The sequence below is a fragment of the Macaca nemestrina genome, chromosome 3 (assembly GCF_043159975.1).
Source record: "Macaca nemestrina isolate mMacNem1 chromosome 3, mMacNem.hap1, whole genome shotgun sequence".
In the NCBI taxonomy this organism is placed as follows: Eukaryota; Metazoa; Chordata; class Mammalia; order Primates; family Cercopithecidae; genus Macaca; species Macaca nemestrina.
Window position 1 is genome coordinate 114,830,156 of NC_092127.1, and position 17,143 is coordinate 114,847,298.

Sequence of the window (17,143 nt, forward strand, 5' to 3'; positions counted from 1 at the left end):
AAAACTAATGGTATGTTAGTTTTTATGAAGCAATCTAAGAAATAAGTTCCAATTCTAGTTTGACTTATAAGCACATTTTCCATTCTTGTAAGTGATATGGTGTAACTACAGTTATTTTTTCTCTCATTTAATTTCTTGTATGTAAAAGGTACAGTAAGCCAGATGCTTACAAAATGGTGTGGCCACATTTGCCTACAATGACGGATCAACTGGAGGCCACATTGTACACTGTGTACCTTCGTGCCCCTCAGTAGTTGTTTCAGCCTAATGTAGAGTCAATGTAGGACTTAAAATTATTCACCATGATTTTGAGTAGATTGTAATTATCAAGACTTTTTCACAGATCTTTTACTTCCAATTGAATTTAGTTCAGAAAGTGATTTTTTTTTTTTTTTTTTTTTTTTTTTGAGACAGAGTCTCACACTGTCACCAGGCTGGAGTACAATGGTATGATCCCGGCTCACTGCAACCTCCGCCTCCCGGGTTCAAGCAATTCCTCTGCCTCAGCCTCCTGAGTAGCTGGGACGACAGGTGTATGCCACCACACTTGGTTAATTTTTTTTATATTTTAGTAGAGATGGGATTTCACCATATTGGCCAGATGGTCTCTATCTCCTGACCTTGTGATCCACCTGGCTCAGCCTCCCAAAGTGCTGGGATTACAGGTGTGAGCCACAGCACCCAGCCATGATTGCTTTTTATAATGTAAAAAGCCCTAGATATTTATTTTTAGAGTGATTTTTATAGGCTTAATTATTTTTGCCTAATTCTTAGCATGTTATTGTTGAATATTTTTTTTCTGTTCCCACATCACCTCTCTTATACTAAAATGAAAAACTATGCTTATACACATGCACTGCCTCATTAACTATGCAGTTTAATATTACATTAGCTCCAGTGTAACAAATATGTACAAGACCCTAAATGAATTTATGATCTGGAAGAGATCTCAAGAGATCATTCCCTTTATTCAGGCTGTTTCGAAGACATCTGCCCAGGCATGTATATCATGCTTTTAAAGAAACTAGCAAAATTCACATTTTTTTCTTTAAACTTTTTATTTTACCCTTACCATTTCTGTGCTTCTGTCATCTACCTCGGCCCCCAGCAATGCTTTAAATTTTCTAAAGAGCCTTTGGAATGTCTTTCACTTATTACGTAGATTTTTATCTTTGTGTGTGTGTGTGTGTGTGTGTGTGTGTGTGTGTGTGTGTGTGTGTGTGTGTGTGTGTTTTTAATGTATTCCAGTTCAGGTATTTCAATAAATTACCCAACTTGGCATGAAGGTTTCGGGACACCTGGGTCAATAGTATTTTACCATAGACTGGGCCATAGTCACAAGAAAAGGCCATTACATTGAATTTAAGAAGGAAGTTTTCTATGAGAGCTGGGCCAAGCTTGGCAGAGTGTTTTCTAAACAGTGTAGTCAGAGGGCTGAGAGTGAGTTGGGCTTGAGAGGGGCTCTGGAGGTTCCACATAGGGTACCGTAATAAGTATATGACAGAGGAGTGGCAGCAGGGCCTGGGCTTGAAGTTAAAGGCTGAGAAGATTGGGAGACAAAGGGCTCACTGGTATGTGAGGGATTAGCTGAGCATTTAGTCTCAGAGGCAGAAAAGCCTGTCAGGATGGGAGAGCACTGATGTTGATTCTAACTGAAAAAGAAAGGGAGGCCCAGCTCTTCAAGTTACTTCACCCCCAAATACCAGTACTCAATAAAAGATAGTTATTGTCATTCTTTTTTGGTAGTTATGAGTCCTTTAGAACTCTGTTTCTGGCCTGGCGTGGTGGCGCTCATGCCTGTAATCCCAGCACTTTGGGAGACCAAGGCAGGTGGATCACCTGAGATCAGGAGTTCGAGACTGACCTGGCCAATAAGGCGAAACCCCATCTCTACTAAAAATACAAAAATTAGCTGGGTGTGGCTACTTGGGTGGCTGAGGCAGGAGAATCACTTGAACCCAGGAGGTGGAGGTTGCAGTGAGCAGAGCCAAGATCATGCCACTGCACTACAGCCTGGGTGACAGAGCAGGACTCCGTCTCCAAACAAACAAAAAGAACTCCATTTCTGTAGGAATAGAAATAGCCTTAAAATTTAGAATCAAATTAAAGACTAAAAGGCCATATTATCCAAGTATGTAGGCCGGGCGTGGTGGCTCATGCCTGTAATCCTAGTACTTTCAGAGGCCAAGGTGGGTGGGTGGATCACGTGAGGTCAGGAGTTCAGACCAGCCTGGAGAACATGGTGAAACCCCATCTTTAATAAAATACCAAAATTAGCCGGGTGTGGTGACGTGTGCCAGTAATCCCAGCTACTCAGGAGGCTGAGGCACGAGAATCGCTTGAGTCCAGGAGGCGGATGTTGCAGTGAGCTGAGATCGTACCACTATACTCCATCCTGGGCAACAGAGTAAGACTCTGTCTCAAAAAAGAAAAAAAAAAGAATATTATCCAAATATTTACACTGTATGTACTTCAATTCCAAGCTGTCACCAATAGAAGTTATATTATTTTATATCACTAAGAAAGAAAAAGTGTTGCTAAATAAATTCTAACATGCTATATCAATTGTGGATGCATTCCCATTTCAGAGACATTAACGTTTGTAAAATAAGTGGTGAAATATGGTGTTTTCAAGCCTTGTCTGCATTGATAGGCAAGCACGTTTAAAGTATTTAAAACCCTCACCTTGCCTGATATTTGTAGCTTATGAAATTAAGCAGGCTTGTAAAATTCAAGTGTACGTTCATTTACCAAGATAACAGCAAAATTCTTTATTTAAGTACTTAGCTTTCTTGTTAGTTAACTTATGAAAGTCTTTTTTAGGAACTTGCCCATTATGAGTATCTGTTTTGGCTGCTTGGCCATGTTTCATTCATACTTGTGTGTGTGTGTTCTTGCACCTCACCATTTTTTTTTTTAACTTAACAAGTGTTTATGTAGAATTTTTAAATCTTTTTGGTAGAGAGTAGAATAGAGATGGTTTGAGAATACCTAGTTTGCATTAGAAAATATGAGCTGGTTAGTTGTCCTAGGTAAATTGATATGCAAGAGTCAGAATTCCTAGACATCTGAGGGATGAGGAAAAAATCCACTAATGTGTGAATAATTTGAAGAACTGTAACCCCATCGTTTTGGGAAATTCTTAGTAGCCCCTCGGTCTCTTAAGTCACCACTTTCTAACCTATTTAACAATCATGTTTTAGCCTTGTAAGCAATCATTACTAATCAGTCCTAGTGATTTACCTAGTAATCTAAATTTTTTAATCTAAAACAACCTAATGACTTTCAAAAATTCATATGTACTGATTTATTTGATGAAAGATCCTAAAAATTTCGTAGGTTCTCACTGATACTAATTTCCAGTGAGGAAAACCATAAAGCATCAAGAGAAAGCTTCTCCTTACTACTCTAGATGTAAATTAGACAGAGCTAGAGATTTTTTAGCCTACAACCTAGCTTATTGGCAGACAATTTAAGAAGAGCTTCTGAATCTCCTAACTACTCTTGTTCTAGAGTTTTTAATGGACATGTTGGCTCTCGGAGGCTCAGAAATCATTAAAAATGATTTCTTGCCTCATGTTTCATGTTTTTATATCATCCTAGTTCCTTTTACCACAGCCATCATCTGACCCAGTTGGGCACAGGGATGGTGTTTTAATGGTTTTGAATGATTCTTTCAGTAGCTGAAATGAAGCCTTAGGTTTAAAAGTAAAGAGATCGAATTAACTGCCAATGTGGGGCATCCTAGTCCTTGGAGAAACATATATCTCTACCCATTGCCTTTTTCTGTTTCAATACAGAGAGAGAGCCTGTTAACAGTGTGTACCTGATTCCCATTGTAGGACTTGGATGTTCCTTATATATGAATGACCGTCCAGAGATAACCAGTTCTACAGAGTGGCTGGCAGAATGGTCCTAAGAAGGCCCTGTCCCTCCTCTTTACCTTTTTAGGACTGACATTCTTTTTTAGTTACTTCTCACCTCTTCTAGCATCTTTGAGGTAGATGAGAAGGAAGGCTTCCTCCTCTTGTCCCAATCACACATGGCCTCAGCCCTGTCCCTATGTAGCATTCCAGATAGCTTAAAACTGGGTGCACCTTTGAAATGTCATTTTGTCTTTACACCTTCAGGTATTTATTAAAACTCACCATCAGTTCTCTGTGCTATCTTTTCTCTAAAATAGCTAAGTGAAACAGTAGCAAGCAGTGGCATAAACCAGAGTTGTCACCGTTTCTGAAACCTGCATGGTTTCAGAAGAGTCACAAAAGCACAGGTGGCACCTGGGGGCCTGACCCTCCTTTACAAGTGATGGGACCATGCCACAGACCCTGGGCCCATTCCAGGCATAGTGCTGTCTTAAGTGGAATGTGGGACTACTTTAAAATAATTTCCAATCAGTGTATATAGTGAATTCACAAACATTAAAGTATATGTGCTACAACTCCACTGCGTGTCTCCTCCTGTCCACCTTGTTATGTTTTAATCCACTGTTCTACACCTTGCTGTTTCACTTAATACATCTTGGAGATTATTCCGTATTTGTCCAGCTAGTTCTACTTCGTTCATCTTAGTGGTGTCATAGTATTCCTTTATATGGAATGTATTCAGCAAAGAAGTATTTAACCAGTCCCTTATTAATGGACATTTGGTTGTTTTCATTCTTTAACTGCTACAAATTGTACTGCAGTAAATACTGTTGACTATTCATCTTTGTGTCTGTTTACAGGTAGACCTATAAGATAACTTTCCATAGGTGGAATTGTCAATAACTGGTTTTACATTTGATACTGCCCTCTGGAGAGAGTGATCACCCTATACCTCCACTATTGTACATCAGGAGAATACATGCTTCTCCAAACTCTTGTCAGCAGACGATATTGTCAAATTTTTTGGATATTTGCCAAACTAGAACTCATTTTTGAAGTTAACTCTGCTCATATTTCAGTGACTGAACTACTGTAAACAGACGCATTTGGCAAAACGTTAATGTATTAATGACAGATCTGTTTGTTTATTCTTTTTTAATTTGTCTAATACATTTTTTTAATTGTGTATTTTTTTAACAGGTAGTTATGCTTGTCCTAGCTTGGAAATTGGATGCACAAAACATGGGTTATTTTACTCTGCAGGAGTGGTTGAAAGGAATGACTTCTCTCCAGTAAGTCCTAGGCTGCACTCATGGGGTCCCTGTCCTTCCCAGGTGGTTGCCTCTTCCTGGGACTTCAGGTTTCAGGTGATTGAGTGAGTGGAAGGAAGTCAGGTGGTCTGGCCAAGCTTCCTCAGTGGCCAAGGATGTAAAGACTAAGACCCATTTTGAGGACTATTCTGGGCGAATTTATAAACTGTCTATACGTGTATGTGGAGAGACAGAATGTGTTGGTATTCTTGTAGAGCAGCTCTCTCCAAGAGAAATAGACCAACATTTTCTCATATGACAAAGCCACCTATGTAATTTAAGATTTTTTGATAGCCACATGTAAAAGTAGGAACAGGTAAAATCAGTTTTAATCTATTTTATTAACCCCAAACAATCCAGCATATTTTCATTCCAACATATAATCAGTGTTTTTAAGAAGTCAATGAGATATTTTTATGTTATTTTTTCTCATGGTTAGTCTTCAAAATCTGGGGTGTATTTTATGGTCCATCTCCATTTGTATTAGCCACATTTCAAGTGCTCGGTAGTCACATGTGCCCAGTGGCTATTGAGTTGGACGGTGCAGTTTTAGAGATTAAAAGGCAAAGACTTACTGGCATCTGGTTTATAGTTAGTGAGAAAAAGTTGAGTAACATATAACTTGTAAGTTAAAATATTTGATATCTCTTTATATATTCTGATTTTAGCTTTGGGTAAAATTAAAACTTCATTACTCCAGTGATTTAAAAAATTAATAAAGATTTGGTTTGTGTAACCTGACCCAGGATAAGAAAAATCAGTGGTTTTATGTATTTGCCTTGTGCATACAGTATGTGCGTGTGTGCATGCGCCTGCGTGTTGTGTGTTTGCTCAGTTTCATTCAAGAAAACAAATTGTCATTCTATATTAGGCCTTGAAAGATGCAGTTAAAGTGGATGACTAAATGTTTCAAATAGCATTGAAGATGAAGTGCTAATTCTTAACATAGTAATTTTAATCTAAAGTAGTTGGGATGACTTATCTTTTTCTTTTCACTTTAAGAATAATAGGTCTTGATTTTTACTGGATTAGAATTGGAGTCGAAATGGTTTTATTTAAATAATTTTGGAATTTGTCCACTTTTAATGTCACTGTTCATTTGTTATTGTTAAGAATGCTTTCACATCGTGCTTTAGTAGTTTATGAAGACTTTTCACTGTTCTCACATTTGAATGCCTCATAGCTACTTTGTGAAGAAGACAGATCAGATTTTATCCTGAACATTTTACAAATGAGGAAACTGAGGCAAAGAGGTGATCGGTGATGTGTGAATGTGGCAGAGATGGGAAGAACACTTAAGGCTTCTCATTCTTAAATCATATTCTTCCTTCTAACAATATTATCTGATGACAAATGAGTTTTAGGTAAAAGCCAAACCACCCTTTTCACCCTTTTACAAATATACTTTCCTATCAGAGTGTGTTCTAGAATTTTAGAGTTAAATTCTCTGAAATGTTTTAAAACTTGTTTGTCCTTTTGGGGGAACAGCTCCTGATGATTTTAATCCTTTTCACTCTCTTTCATTATTTTTCTCACTTTTCTTCATTGCTTCCTTTTTCTTTTCTTTTCTTTTTTTTTTCTTTTGAGACGGAATGTCCCTCTGTCACCCAGGCTGGAGTGCAGTGGCGTGCTCTTGGCTCACAGCAACCTCCGCCTCCTGGGTTCAAGTGATTCTTGTGCCCCAGCCTCCCGAGTAGCTGGGATTACAAGAGGGCACCACCACACCCGGCTGACTTTTGTATTTTTAGTAGAGATGGGGTTTCGCCATGTTGGCTAGGCTCGAATTCCTGACCTCAAGTGATCTGCCCACCTCAGCCTCCCAAAGTGTTGGGATTACAGGCGTAAGTCACCGTGCCTGGCCATCATTGCTGAGTAGAGCAGCCGATGGCTCCATTTTAAAGTGTCCTTGTGATGATGAATGCATGGGCGTATCAGGATTTTATTTCCAGCCTTCAGACGAGGCACCATCAACATTTTCAGGCCCATTTTTATTTGTCTTAAGAAGGTGTGATACCCAGTTTGTATAGTACTAAGTTCTTTACAAAAGAATGTCCCTCTGCAAAAGAATATTACCTGATACCAGACCTTGCCCATGTGTTTTGAGGGCCATGTCTCCTGGGAAGTGAGAAGCAATTTCCTGGAAGAGGTCTGTGTCCGCGTTCTGAGTGCAGGGTACTCCTTCAGGCTGTTTGTTGGGAACCTTGCTTGCCACTTTGTATGATGCAGGTGGTGGCAGGTGGGTTCTCAGGGTGATTGCCACTTGATCCTCGCAATTTGGAGTTTAGTGACAAGCCTGATCCACTATAAAGACATGGAGGAACTGCTTGCTTTTTGTGATGTGAAACTCTGAGGTTGGTGTCCTCATCAATGAGGTGGAGATAATTATTCAGAATAACTTTTAAGTTTCTTTGTAGTTCAAAAATAGTCCAACTTCAAGTTTGAAGAACCTCTGCCTACCCTCCCACCCCTACTTTCCAGCCTTTCTAGATTAGTCATTTGTTCAGCAAATGTTTGAATGGCAGTGATATGCCAAGTATAGTATTCCAGACCCTAGGGAAACAAAAACCATGAGTAAGATAAAGTCCATTAAGAGGAGGGGCTTATAAACAATATTCAGGCAAAAGATCTAAAAGTAACACGGTCACTTATCTTTATGCCAGTAAAGTAACTAAATAAGCATTGTATTTGTGAGGTATGTGCACCTAGTACTCAAGAAAACCCAGAGAGTAATCATTTACATGCTCTAAAGGCAGAAAGTAATCTATCTTTTAAACTACTTTGTCTTCTGTTTTGGATTTCTTTTCTATTTTTGCTCATTTTGATTTTATTAAACCTATCTAATGAAATATTTTGATCTCAAACTGGAATTAACAAGTATAGAACAAAATCTTTATTTATATATATTCATGTCTTAGGCCATTTAGGCAGCTATAACAGAATGCTTTAGACTGGGTGGCTTATAAACAACAGAATTTTATTTCTCTGGAGGCCCAGAAGCTCAAGACCAAGATGCCATAGATTTGGTGTCTGGTGAGAGCCTGCTTTTTGGTTCAGAGATGGTGCTTTCTAACTGGATCCTCCCATGTTGGAAGGGGCAAACAAGCTCCCTTGGGTCTCTTAACTAATCTCATTCATGAAGTTTCTGCCCCCAGAACCTAATAATCTCACAAAGGCACCACTTTTTGATACCATCGTCTTGGGGGTGAGGATTTCAACCTACAAATTTAGGGAGGATGCATACATTCAGACCATTCATTATATTTAGTTAAAATGCTGCAAAAAAGATTTTAAAAAAACGTTACTGTATGGTGGGAGTGTGGTAGAAACAGAAAGCCCATGGGCTGTGAAACCAGAGTTTTCAATCATTTCTGTCATTTCCTGGGTGTCTCTGGTAGCATCATTAAACTAGGGTGTTGAAGTACAGCTATGGCTTATGCCTGGGCTCTCAAAAATTAATCTCCTTGATGCTGTCCAGAGGAATTGTGTGCTTGGCTTCCCTAGGGCCTGTGAACCTGGAACAGGAGGTGAATGGTGTGAGAGTTTGGTCTTAGGCTGGCAGCTGGTAGGGAACATCTATCCTTGCACTCCCGAGATCATTCCTCTGCCAGAGAAGACACAGCTCCTGTTTTGGTCTGATGAATTAAGCTAATTGTGGTGCTTAAACTTAAAAGAAAAAGTGAGAATTGTAACTACAAGAAACTGATGATGGCCTGGAAAAATACCTTTGGGATGACTAAGTGAAGGGGCAGAGGCCTTTTCCTGGGTAATAGGGGAAAGCTACCTCTGATTTTATAAACTTTGAAGATTACTGTGTTGATTTCTGTCCTTACAAATCTGTTACAGCAGCAAACTCAAAAAGAAAACATTGTGTGCATTTTTTGTGTTGGGAAATGGTGTTCCTTAGAAGCGTGGCACTGTCACTGTGACTTCTACAAGTTTTTTTTATACATGGTACATAGAAACATGTTGGAAGACTTGAGTTAAAGATGTGGCTGCTTTCTAAAGTCACGTTGGTGCCTTACATGTCCCAAGCCAGGCTCTGTTGGAACCGAGTCTGAAGATGTGCATATTTACTGGCCACTAGATGGCAGCCTGTGGTTCTGGACAGGGTGACTCAGTGGCCTGTTTCACTATTGGGGGCCAGTCCAGGGGCTTTGTGTGTTCAAGACCCCCTTTAAAGCAGATTAAACTCTGTATTGGCAATATTAGCTCCAACCCCAGGTTTTTAATGGGTACATGAGTTAGTAATATTACTTGTGTATTTTATGTGAAAAGCACAAGAACTGTTCATCTCCTGCATTTCAGACAGGATCTCTGAGCATCTTTCAAACATAGGGACATCTTTTTGCCAAGGTGTTGGACTTGCTCCCAGGCATGCTGCAGAACTTCACATTTCTTCTCATAGTAGCTCTGCCTGGAGATTTATAGCTAACTTTATTTTCTTTTAACTATGGGGTAGTTATCTAAATTAGTGCTTCCTGCTCTTGAATCTGTTAAAACAAACAACTGCTCCTCTTCTTCTTCTTCTTCTTCTTAGACAGGACTAAACTAAACTGCCAGCCAAATCTGTGGCTTTGGTCCTTGACCCTCTTTCCAGTGAAGAACAGGGACCTGGACTTTATGGTTTTGGGTTACCCAGTTTCCCTCCTCTGTGACCCTCCACCATTATTATTAATATTATATTATTATATGCACACCATTAAAAACACTAACCCTATAGTAGAAGCACCCAGTGTAAATCCAGCCCTGCCTTCCAGACTTAACTCCTGTTTACTGCTTTCTTGTGTATCTTTCTAGTCCCTGTGACCCCCTCATTGGGATTCTGGCGCTAGATCTCTAACTGGCTCTCCATATCTCTTTTCCTTCCCCCCAGTCCTTCTCCATGGAGATCAAGAGTGAGCTTGTCAAGATGCAGCCCTGATCATGGTCTTTCTCATAGTGGCAGGTGCCCTCCTTTGTTCCTAGGATGTAATTTTAAAAACCCTCACTCTGGACTACAAAAGCCCTTTATGAGCCCGACCCCGTGTTCGTCTCAGCATCATCTTATACCTCTTTCCATCTTCGTCTATATCCTCCAGCCACAGTGGCTGTCTTTTAGTCTGTTGGACTTAAACCATACTCCCATCTGCTTCTAGGCCTTTGCATATGCTGTTCCTAATAGACAGAGAGCTTTTCCCACCTCTCCAAAATATCTAGTTCCTGCTTATCTCTCAACTCTTAGCTTATGTGTCATTCTCTTGAAGAAGTGTTTTCCGACTCTAAAATAACCCAATTTTAATCTTTTTTACTTTTCACATTAGGAAGAAATAAAGGACTTTCTAAATTGTTCTGTTTCATAGAAATTAAACATTTAGCCTAATTGCAGGCTCTTAGTTTATCATCTCAACAAAGAGATCATAAGGATTTATTTGTAGTTAGGTACAAAGAAGCAGCAGATTTTAAAAACAGATTTGTTTTTAAAAATAGATTAGTGTGCTCTATTATGAACCATTTTAGTTTGTACAATATATAAAACATATTGATAATACTTGGTATATGTATTATCTGTACTTAGTAGGTTAAAGATCTATAATAGAGAAACACAATACATATTCAGCATTGAAAATCTTTAATATTGCTGGTGAAAATGGTGGCTCTTGATTCTCATTTTTAAGGGCTAGATATTGCAAACAGAAAATTAGTTTGTAAAAAGAGCCAGTAAGTCTGCTTGCTTATGAAAAGTAAACACTGTATCACTTACTGGTAAAAACAGATTATCACCACCAAGGCTCCCTGGAGAAATGGCTAATTTCAAGTCTGGAATAGGGTAAGAACAGGGTGAGCTGGAACATCTTGTTCCAGAAAGTAAGGTAATGCTCGGAGACTTGGCGGGGACATGTCAGAAGGAAACTAGAACCAGCTTTAGGGGGCTACTGCCCAAATGGGGAAAGTTTGTACAGTCAAAAAGAATAATGACAGTAACAGATTATAACACACTGAATTAAACGCAAAAAATCCTAAGTCCAGAAAATAAGAAGGTCATGTGTGGAGCTCTTCTTTATAGAAGAATTATAGCCAATAAATGTAAAAGGAATGATAGGATTAGAAAATCACCATCTTGGATCTTCAGATGTTACTGATTCAGGCAGGTATCACCAATGGATGCTATAAGCGTTGTGTGTTGTCCCGAGTATGTCCTCCTTGTGAGGTCTTTAAAGATCATTCCAGCATGGCCACAGAACTTCCACTGGGAGAGGCATAGGAGATTAAAGGATTTATTTTATTCTCAGGTTCTAGAGAGGGAAGCATGGCATGCCACACAGGGAGCTATATGGGAGAAGCTCCCAGGGAGTGGGCTCTGCTAAGCAGGTGGGGAACCTAGAGAGAGTGAGGACCCATGGGCAAGTTCCTTCCCTGGATGTCAGATTGGTGGGTGTGGATGTCACTCAGTCATAGTCAGGGGAGGGCAAGAAGGGGACCTTGTGGCAGGGGGCAGACTTATCACTAGTGGACCTGGTCTCCTGGATAGGATGTTCATTGCTTATTTGTGGGGATATTGAGACAGGAGGAAAATAGGAAGTTTAAGTGTAGTGTACAATACACATTGAGTGAAAGGTTGTTAGGACTGGACATTTATAGTCTCAAGGGGTCATCCTGTAGATACTTACTGTTTCAAAGAGGAAGAATTGCTTTTCAATGGAAAATGGTAGACACCACCGTAACAATAGGAATCCAGTAATGGGACAGGGATAGACAGACATGATGAATAATGTTGTTGTATCTAATATAATCATAGGGAAATTATGATTTCCCTATGATCATATATAGTGTTGGAAGTGTTGGATCTAATATAATCATAGGGAAATTATTTGACAGATGGACATTCTGCAAAAGCAAGTGGTCTGGTCTCCAAAAATGACATTGTCAAGAAAGAAAAAGGCAGGGCACTCTTCTAGAGACTAAGGAAATATGACAGCTAAAAGCAGTGCATGGTCCTTGATTGGTTCCTGGTTGAAAACAGCTATAAAAGAAATTGGGGAATAACTGGGAAATTTGCATGTGGATTGTATATCAGCTAAGAAAGTTAACATTGATACAGTAGTAAGACTGATGATGGTTTTGAAGTGTTTAGGGATGAAGTTTCATTGTGTTTGCAACTTTTAAATGGTATAGAAAATGTATACGTATATGAGAGAGAGTGCATAAATAGAAAAAAAGTTAATTGCTGGATCAAGGGGATAGTATATGAGTGGTTATTTACTATTCTTTCAACTTTTCTGTACATTTAAAAATTTTTTAAGTGTAGAGAAAATAGATTATGGATGAGTTTCAACTTCAGGGTATGTTCTTTCCTTTGGTATTGGGTTTATATTACTGCCTCAAAGAAATTAATAAATGAACTCAGTTCATAATTTGCTTTTATTTTGTTTTTCTAGATGTGACACAACAGAAAAACTCAGAAATACTTTGGATTACTTAAGATCATTCTTAAATGATTCTACAAACTTTAAACTTATTTACAGATATGCGTTTGACTTTGCACGGGTGAGTTCTCTGGAGCCTATCCAGATGTTTCCCTCTTTTCCCTCCCCTTTTAAAATTGCCTTTTGAGGTTCGTTTTTACATGCCACAGCAAAAAATCTTGAATAAGTTACTCCCAGGATGCTAGTTAGCATTTCTTTCTACATGTATGCTTTTGAAAACGAAGTTTGATTCTGGGCAAACGTTTTGTAAGTCAGCAAAAAGCTCTAGTGGCAGACGTTTACTGGCTCTTGCAATTGGTTTAGAAGTAACATGGGCATGCAACACACACTGTCTTAAATGTCTCTTGGATAAGCTTGGAAAAGCTTTCCTTCTCACAGAACAACAAACCTTCTCCTGTTGACTTTACTAGAATAAGCTAATCATATCTAATTCAGATTCACCCTGGGTGCTATTATTGTATTTAGAAATCATGTGAATTTTAGACCTAAGCTACTTTCAGTGAACATTACTCAAATGTATTTTTCTAATCATCGTTTTGAAAAGCAATTACCCTGTTTCTCACGTAGTGAGTCAAGTCGAAGTATGTGAAAGTGGTTCCCTTGGAGTGAAATAAAAGTCTTACTTTTCAGCCTAGTCACCACACATAGTGAATTTTGAAGCACCAGCTGGCATCATACTCAATTCAAACAAAATCTATATCCCATACAATTATAGTTTATTCTGAAATGATGTTTTCTGTTAAGTCTGTTTGTTTAGTGGATTCAGGTGACTAGGCTTTCTTGTTTGATTGCATTTTTTTAATGATTTTTTTTTTTTTTAAGGCAGAGAACTCAGTGACAAATGATTCTTTTTTCCTTGCCACCATATTGATTTTTTTCACTTTTTACTCTCTTTGGCTCTGCCAGTTCAGCACCAAAGGAGATAGTGAATTTTGATACATCTTGCAATAACGTTCTCTGTGGTGCCTTCATTCATGCGTTTTCCCATTATTACAACCTTCTAGTAAAATCACACCATGCATAGCAATGTATTGATGTTAAAAATGAGGTAAAATTCAGATACAGTGTATGATAAAATGGCATTTACATAATAGTATATAAAAGTTACATGCCAGGCCAGACATAGTGGCTCATACCTGTAACCCCAACACTTTAGGAAGCTGAGGCAGGAAGATCACTTAAAGCCAGAAGTTTGAGACCAGACTGGGTAACATACTGAGACCCTGTCTCTATAAAAAATAAATTTAAAAATTAGCCAGATATGATGCCTGTAGTTCTGGCTACTCAGGAGGCTGAGGTGAGAGGATTGCTTAAGAACAGGAGTTCGAGGTTAAAAAAAGAAAAGGGAAGTTATTTGTCATATGCTTTTTTTGCTAAATGCTTTTAAAATAGTTAACTGGTTTCTAGGATTAAATAGTTTATTTCATGAGGTTTTTTTTTCCTCCCGAAGTCAGCTGTTTCTTATAGTATGGGCAGAAATTCATTTGGAAACATCATACCTTCTCTACTCAAATCACCTCTATTTTCTAACTTCCTTGATTGGGGGGTCACAGTTCTCCCAGATATTCAATGTGCTTTAGATCCAGGTTCTGCTTTACTTCCGTCCCATTCTGGGGCAGTCACCCTGGCCCATCTCATGAGTGCTCCTTTGGCCACCTTTTTCTTGGTGCCTCCACTGCAGCCTCACCGGTGGAGGCCGTGCTTCTCCTTACCAACACTCTTCTGGTAGCCTCATGTCCACATTCTTTCACTTCTTACCCAGCGCTCACATCACTAGGGTGTCATTCCTCTTCCTTCAGCCCCTGGGTCACTCAGCCACCTTCCTGCTCCCCACAGCCCCTAGTACCTCCCCACTGTCTTTATATCGACCCAACACTTCCCTGTGTGTATGACACAGTTGTTCCCACGGCAGCTCTAAGGGACAGCCAGGGGTGGTTTCAGTCCACAGAGTAAGAAAGTGCGCTTCAGCAAAGGGGAGAAATGGCCACGTTGTTCATAGTAGATCCATGACTCAAACCGAGGCCTTCTGTCTCCAGGTCTAGTGTGTGGGTTACTCCAGACCCTCACAACTAAGTCCCAAGCTTCCCCATGCAATGCCTGCATTGTGATGAAATTGCATTAACGGTTGCTCACTGGCCCTGCTTCCTGGCATCTCTGCATTCTGCCTTTGGTCATGCTGGGCCCTTGCCTAGCACCCCATTTGCACTAGCATAGTTGTATCCATCCAGGCCCTGGGTCTGAGCCACGTGCTTCTGCTTCCACATAGCCTGCCCGTCAGCCTGTCAGGGATCATCCTGTCAGGGTGGTGTTGGTTTCAGTTACATACTCCTGGTGTCTCCTCTGCTTGACTTTGAAGTTTGAGTACAGAACTTAATTTTTCCTGGTACTTTCTTTCTTTGTACGTCCTTTGTTTTAAAGGAGAGTCTCAATTAATATTGGTGGATTAAGCCCTTTCACATAACAATAAATAAAAACAACCATATTTAATCATTGCCTAATTACCAGATAGATTCAGTTTAGCTAAAATATGCTCTAAGATAAATTTTTTAATGGATCCTGTTCTTTTTTGCTTTGTTTTGTTGAGCTGTATTTTCACCAATTTTGAGATGTTGTATTTTCATTTTCATTCAGTTAAAAATATTTTCTAGTTCCCCTTGTTAATTCTTTTTTGGCCCATTGATTATTTAGAAGTATGTTATTTTCCAGGTATTTAGGATTTTCCAGATATTCTTTGTATTGTTGATACTCAGTTTAATTCTGTTGTGGTCAGAGAACATACCCTGTATAATTTTAATCTATTTGATTTATGGTCCAGAATATGGTCTGCTGCAGTGAATGTTTTATGCGTACTTTAGAAGAATGAAATGTTCTACTGTTGTCAGTGGAGTGTTCTATAAATGTCACTTAGGTCAAGTTGGTTGATAGTGTTGTTCAGGTCTTCTGTATTCTTCCTGATTTCTGTCTACTTGTTCTATCAACTACTGAGAGAGGAATGTTGAACTCTCCACCTGTATTTCTTCTGTCACCACTATCACTTTTTTGCTGCATGTTTTGAAGCGCTGATATTAGGTTTAGACATACTTAGTATTGTTATATCCTCTTGATGAATTGAGACTTTTTACCATTATGAAACATCTCTCTTTATCTCTAGTAATATTCCTTATACTGAAGTCTACTTTGTCCAATACAAATGTGTTCACTCCAACTTTCTTTTGATTAAAGTCTGCATGCTATATCTTTTTTAAATCTTTTACTTTTAACCTGTTTGTTTCTTTACGTTTAAAGTGGGTTTCTTATAGATAGCATATGGTTGGGTCTGACAATATGTGTTTTAACTGGGATGCTGAAACTGTTACATTTAATGTAATTATTGGTATGGTCAAAATTTATATCTCCTATCTTGCTATTTTTTCTCTATGTATCCCACCTATTTTTTGTTCATTTTTTCCTCTTTTCATGCCTTCTTTTTAGATTAATTTTTTAAATCATTCCATTTTATTTTCACTATTGCCTTATTAACTTTTTTGTCCTAGTAGTTGCTCTGGGCGTTCCAGTATACATCTTTACATTTCACTGCCTACCTTCATATAATATGCCACTTCATGTATAATGCAAGAATCTTTTACAACAGTATACTTTCATTTTGCCCTCTCATACCTCATGCTGTTTTTGTCATATATTTTATTTAGGCTGTAAATCTCACAATATGCTGCTATAACTTTTGCTTTAAATTGGCAAAAATGTCTTTTATTGTTACTCAGATATACCAAATATATCATTTCTATGCTCTTCATTTCTTTTGTGTAGATCCAGATTTCTATCTGGTATCATTTTCCTTCTGCCTAAAAAACTTTCTTTAACATTTCTCATAGGATAGATCTGCTGGTGATGAATTCTGTAAGCTTTTATTTTGCCTTCAACTTAGAAAGAGACTTCTCTGGGTAAAAAATTCTAGATTGACACTTTATTCTTTCAGTACTGCAGTAATGTCTCTGCATTATCTTTCATCATGTGTAATTATAAATCTGGTGCCATTCTTATCTTTATTCCTCTAAACATGTCTTTTGTTTTCTGACTTTTTATTCTCTTTCCATTGCTTTTTAGCAAGTTTATTATAATACTCCCTGGAATAATTTTCTTTATGTTTATTTTGGTTAGGGATTGTTGAGCTTTTTGGATCTGTGGATTTATAGTTTTTATGAAGTTGGGAACTTTTTCTGCTGTTATTTCTCCAAATATTTTTTCTGTTCTCTCTCTGCTCTTCTGGGACTACAGTTATAACTATGTTTGGTTGCTTGAATGTGTCCCACTAGCTACTGATGCTGTGTTCCTTTTTATTTTTTCAGTTTTTTCCCTGTCTCATTTTTAATAATTTTTATTACTATGTCTTCCAGTATTAATCTTTTCTTTTGCAGTGTTTAATCTGTTAATCTCACCCAATATATTTTTCATTTCAGATACTATATTTTTCATCTTCAAAAGTTCCATTTGGGTCTTGTTTATG

The 17,143-nt window shown here is 38.4% G+C and overlaps 1 protein-coding gene and 1 long non-coding RNA gene across 12 annotated transcripts in view; one reads left to right on the top strand and one right to left on the bottom strand.

Moving 5' to 3' along the window:
* The window catches only part of LOC105499583 (defective in cullin neddylation 1 domain containing 4), an 82,516-nt gene that overhangs the window by 52,081 nt on the left and 13,292 nt on the right, over positions 1-17,143 (top strand). For all 11 annotated transcript variants that reach the window (XR_011621173.1, XR_011621172.1, XM_011772214.2 and 8 more), the window contains exons 7-8: positions 5,067-5,158; positions 12,592-12,700. Coding sequence is in view for 9 of the 11 variants with exons in the window: in XM_011772214.2 (XP_011770516.1) it covers positions 5,067-5,158; positions 12,592-12,700 (201 nt within the window). In the remaining 2 variants the exon portion in view is untranslated. The remainder of the gene's footprint in view (positions 1-5,066; positions 5,159-12,591; positions 12,701-17,143) is intronic.
* LOC139362374 (uncharacterized) lies at positions 7,592-14,238 on the bottom strand. Its single transcript, XR_011621174.1, has 3 exons — positions 14,139-14,238; positions 11,270-11,402; positions 7,592-7,726 (listed from the first exon to the last, which is right to left on the bottom strand). It is a non-coding gene; the product is annotated as an uncharacterized lncRNA (long non-coding RNA).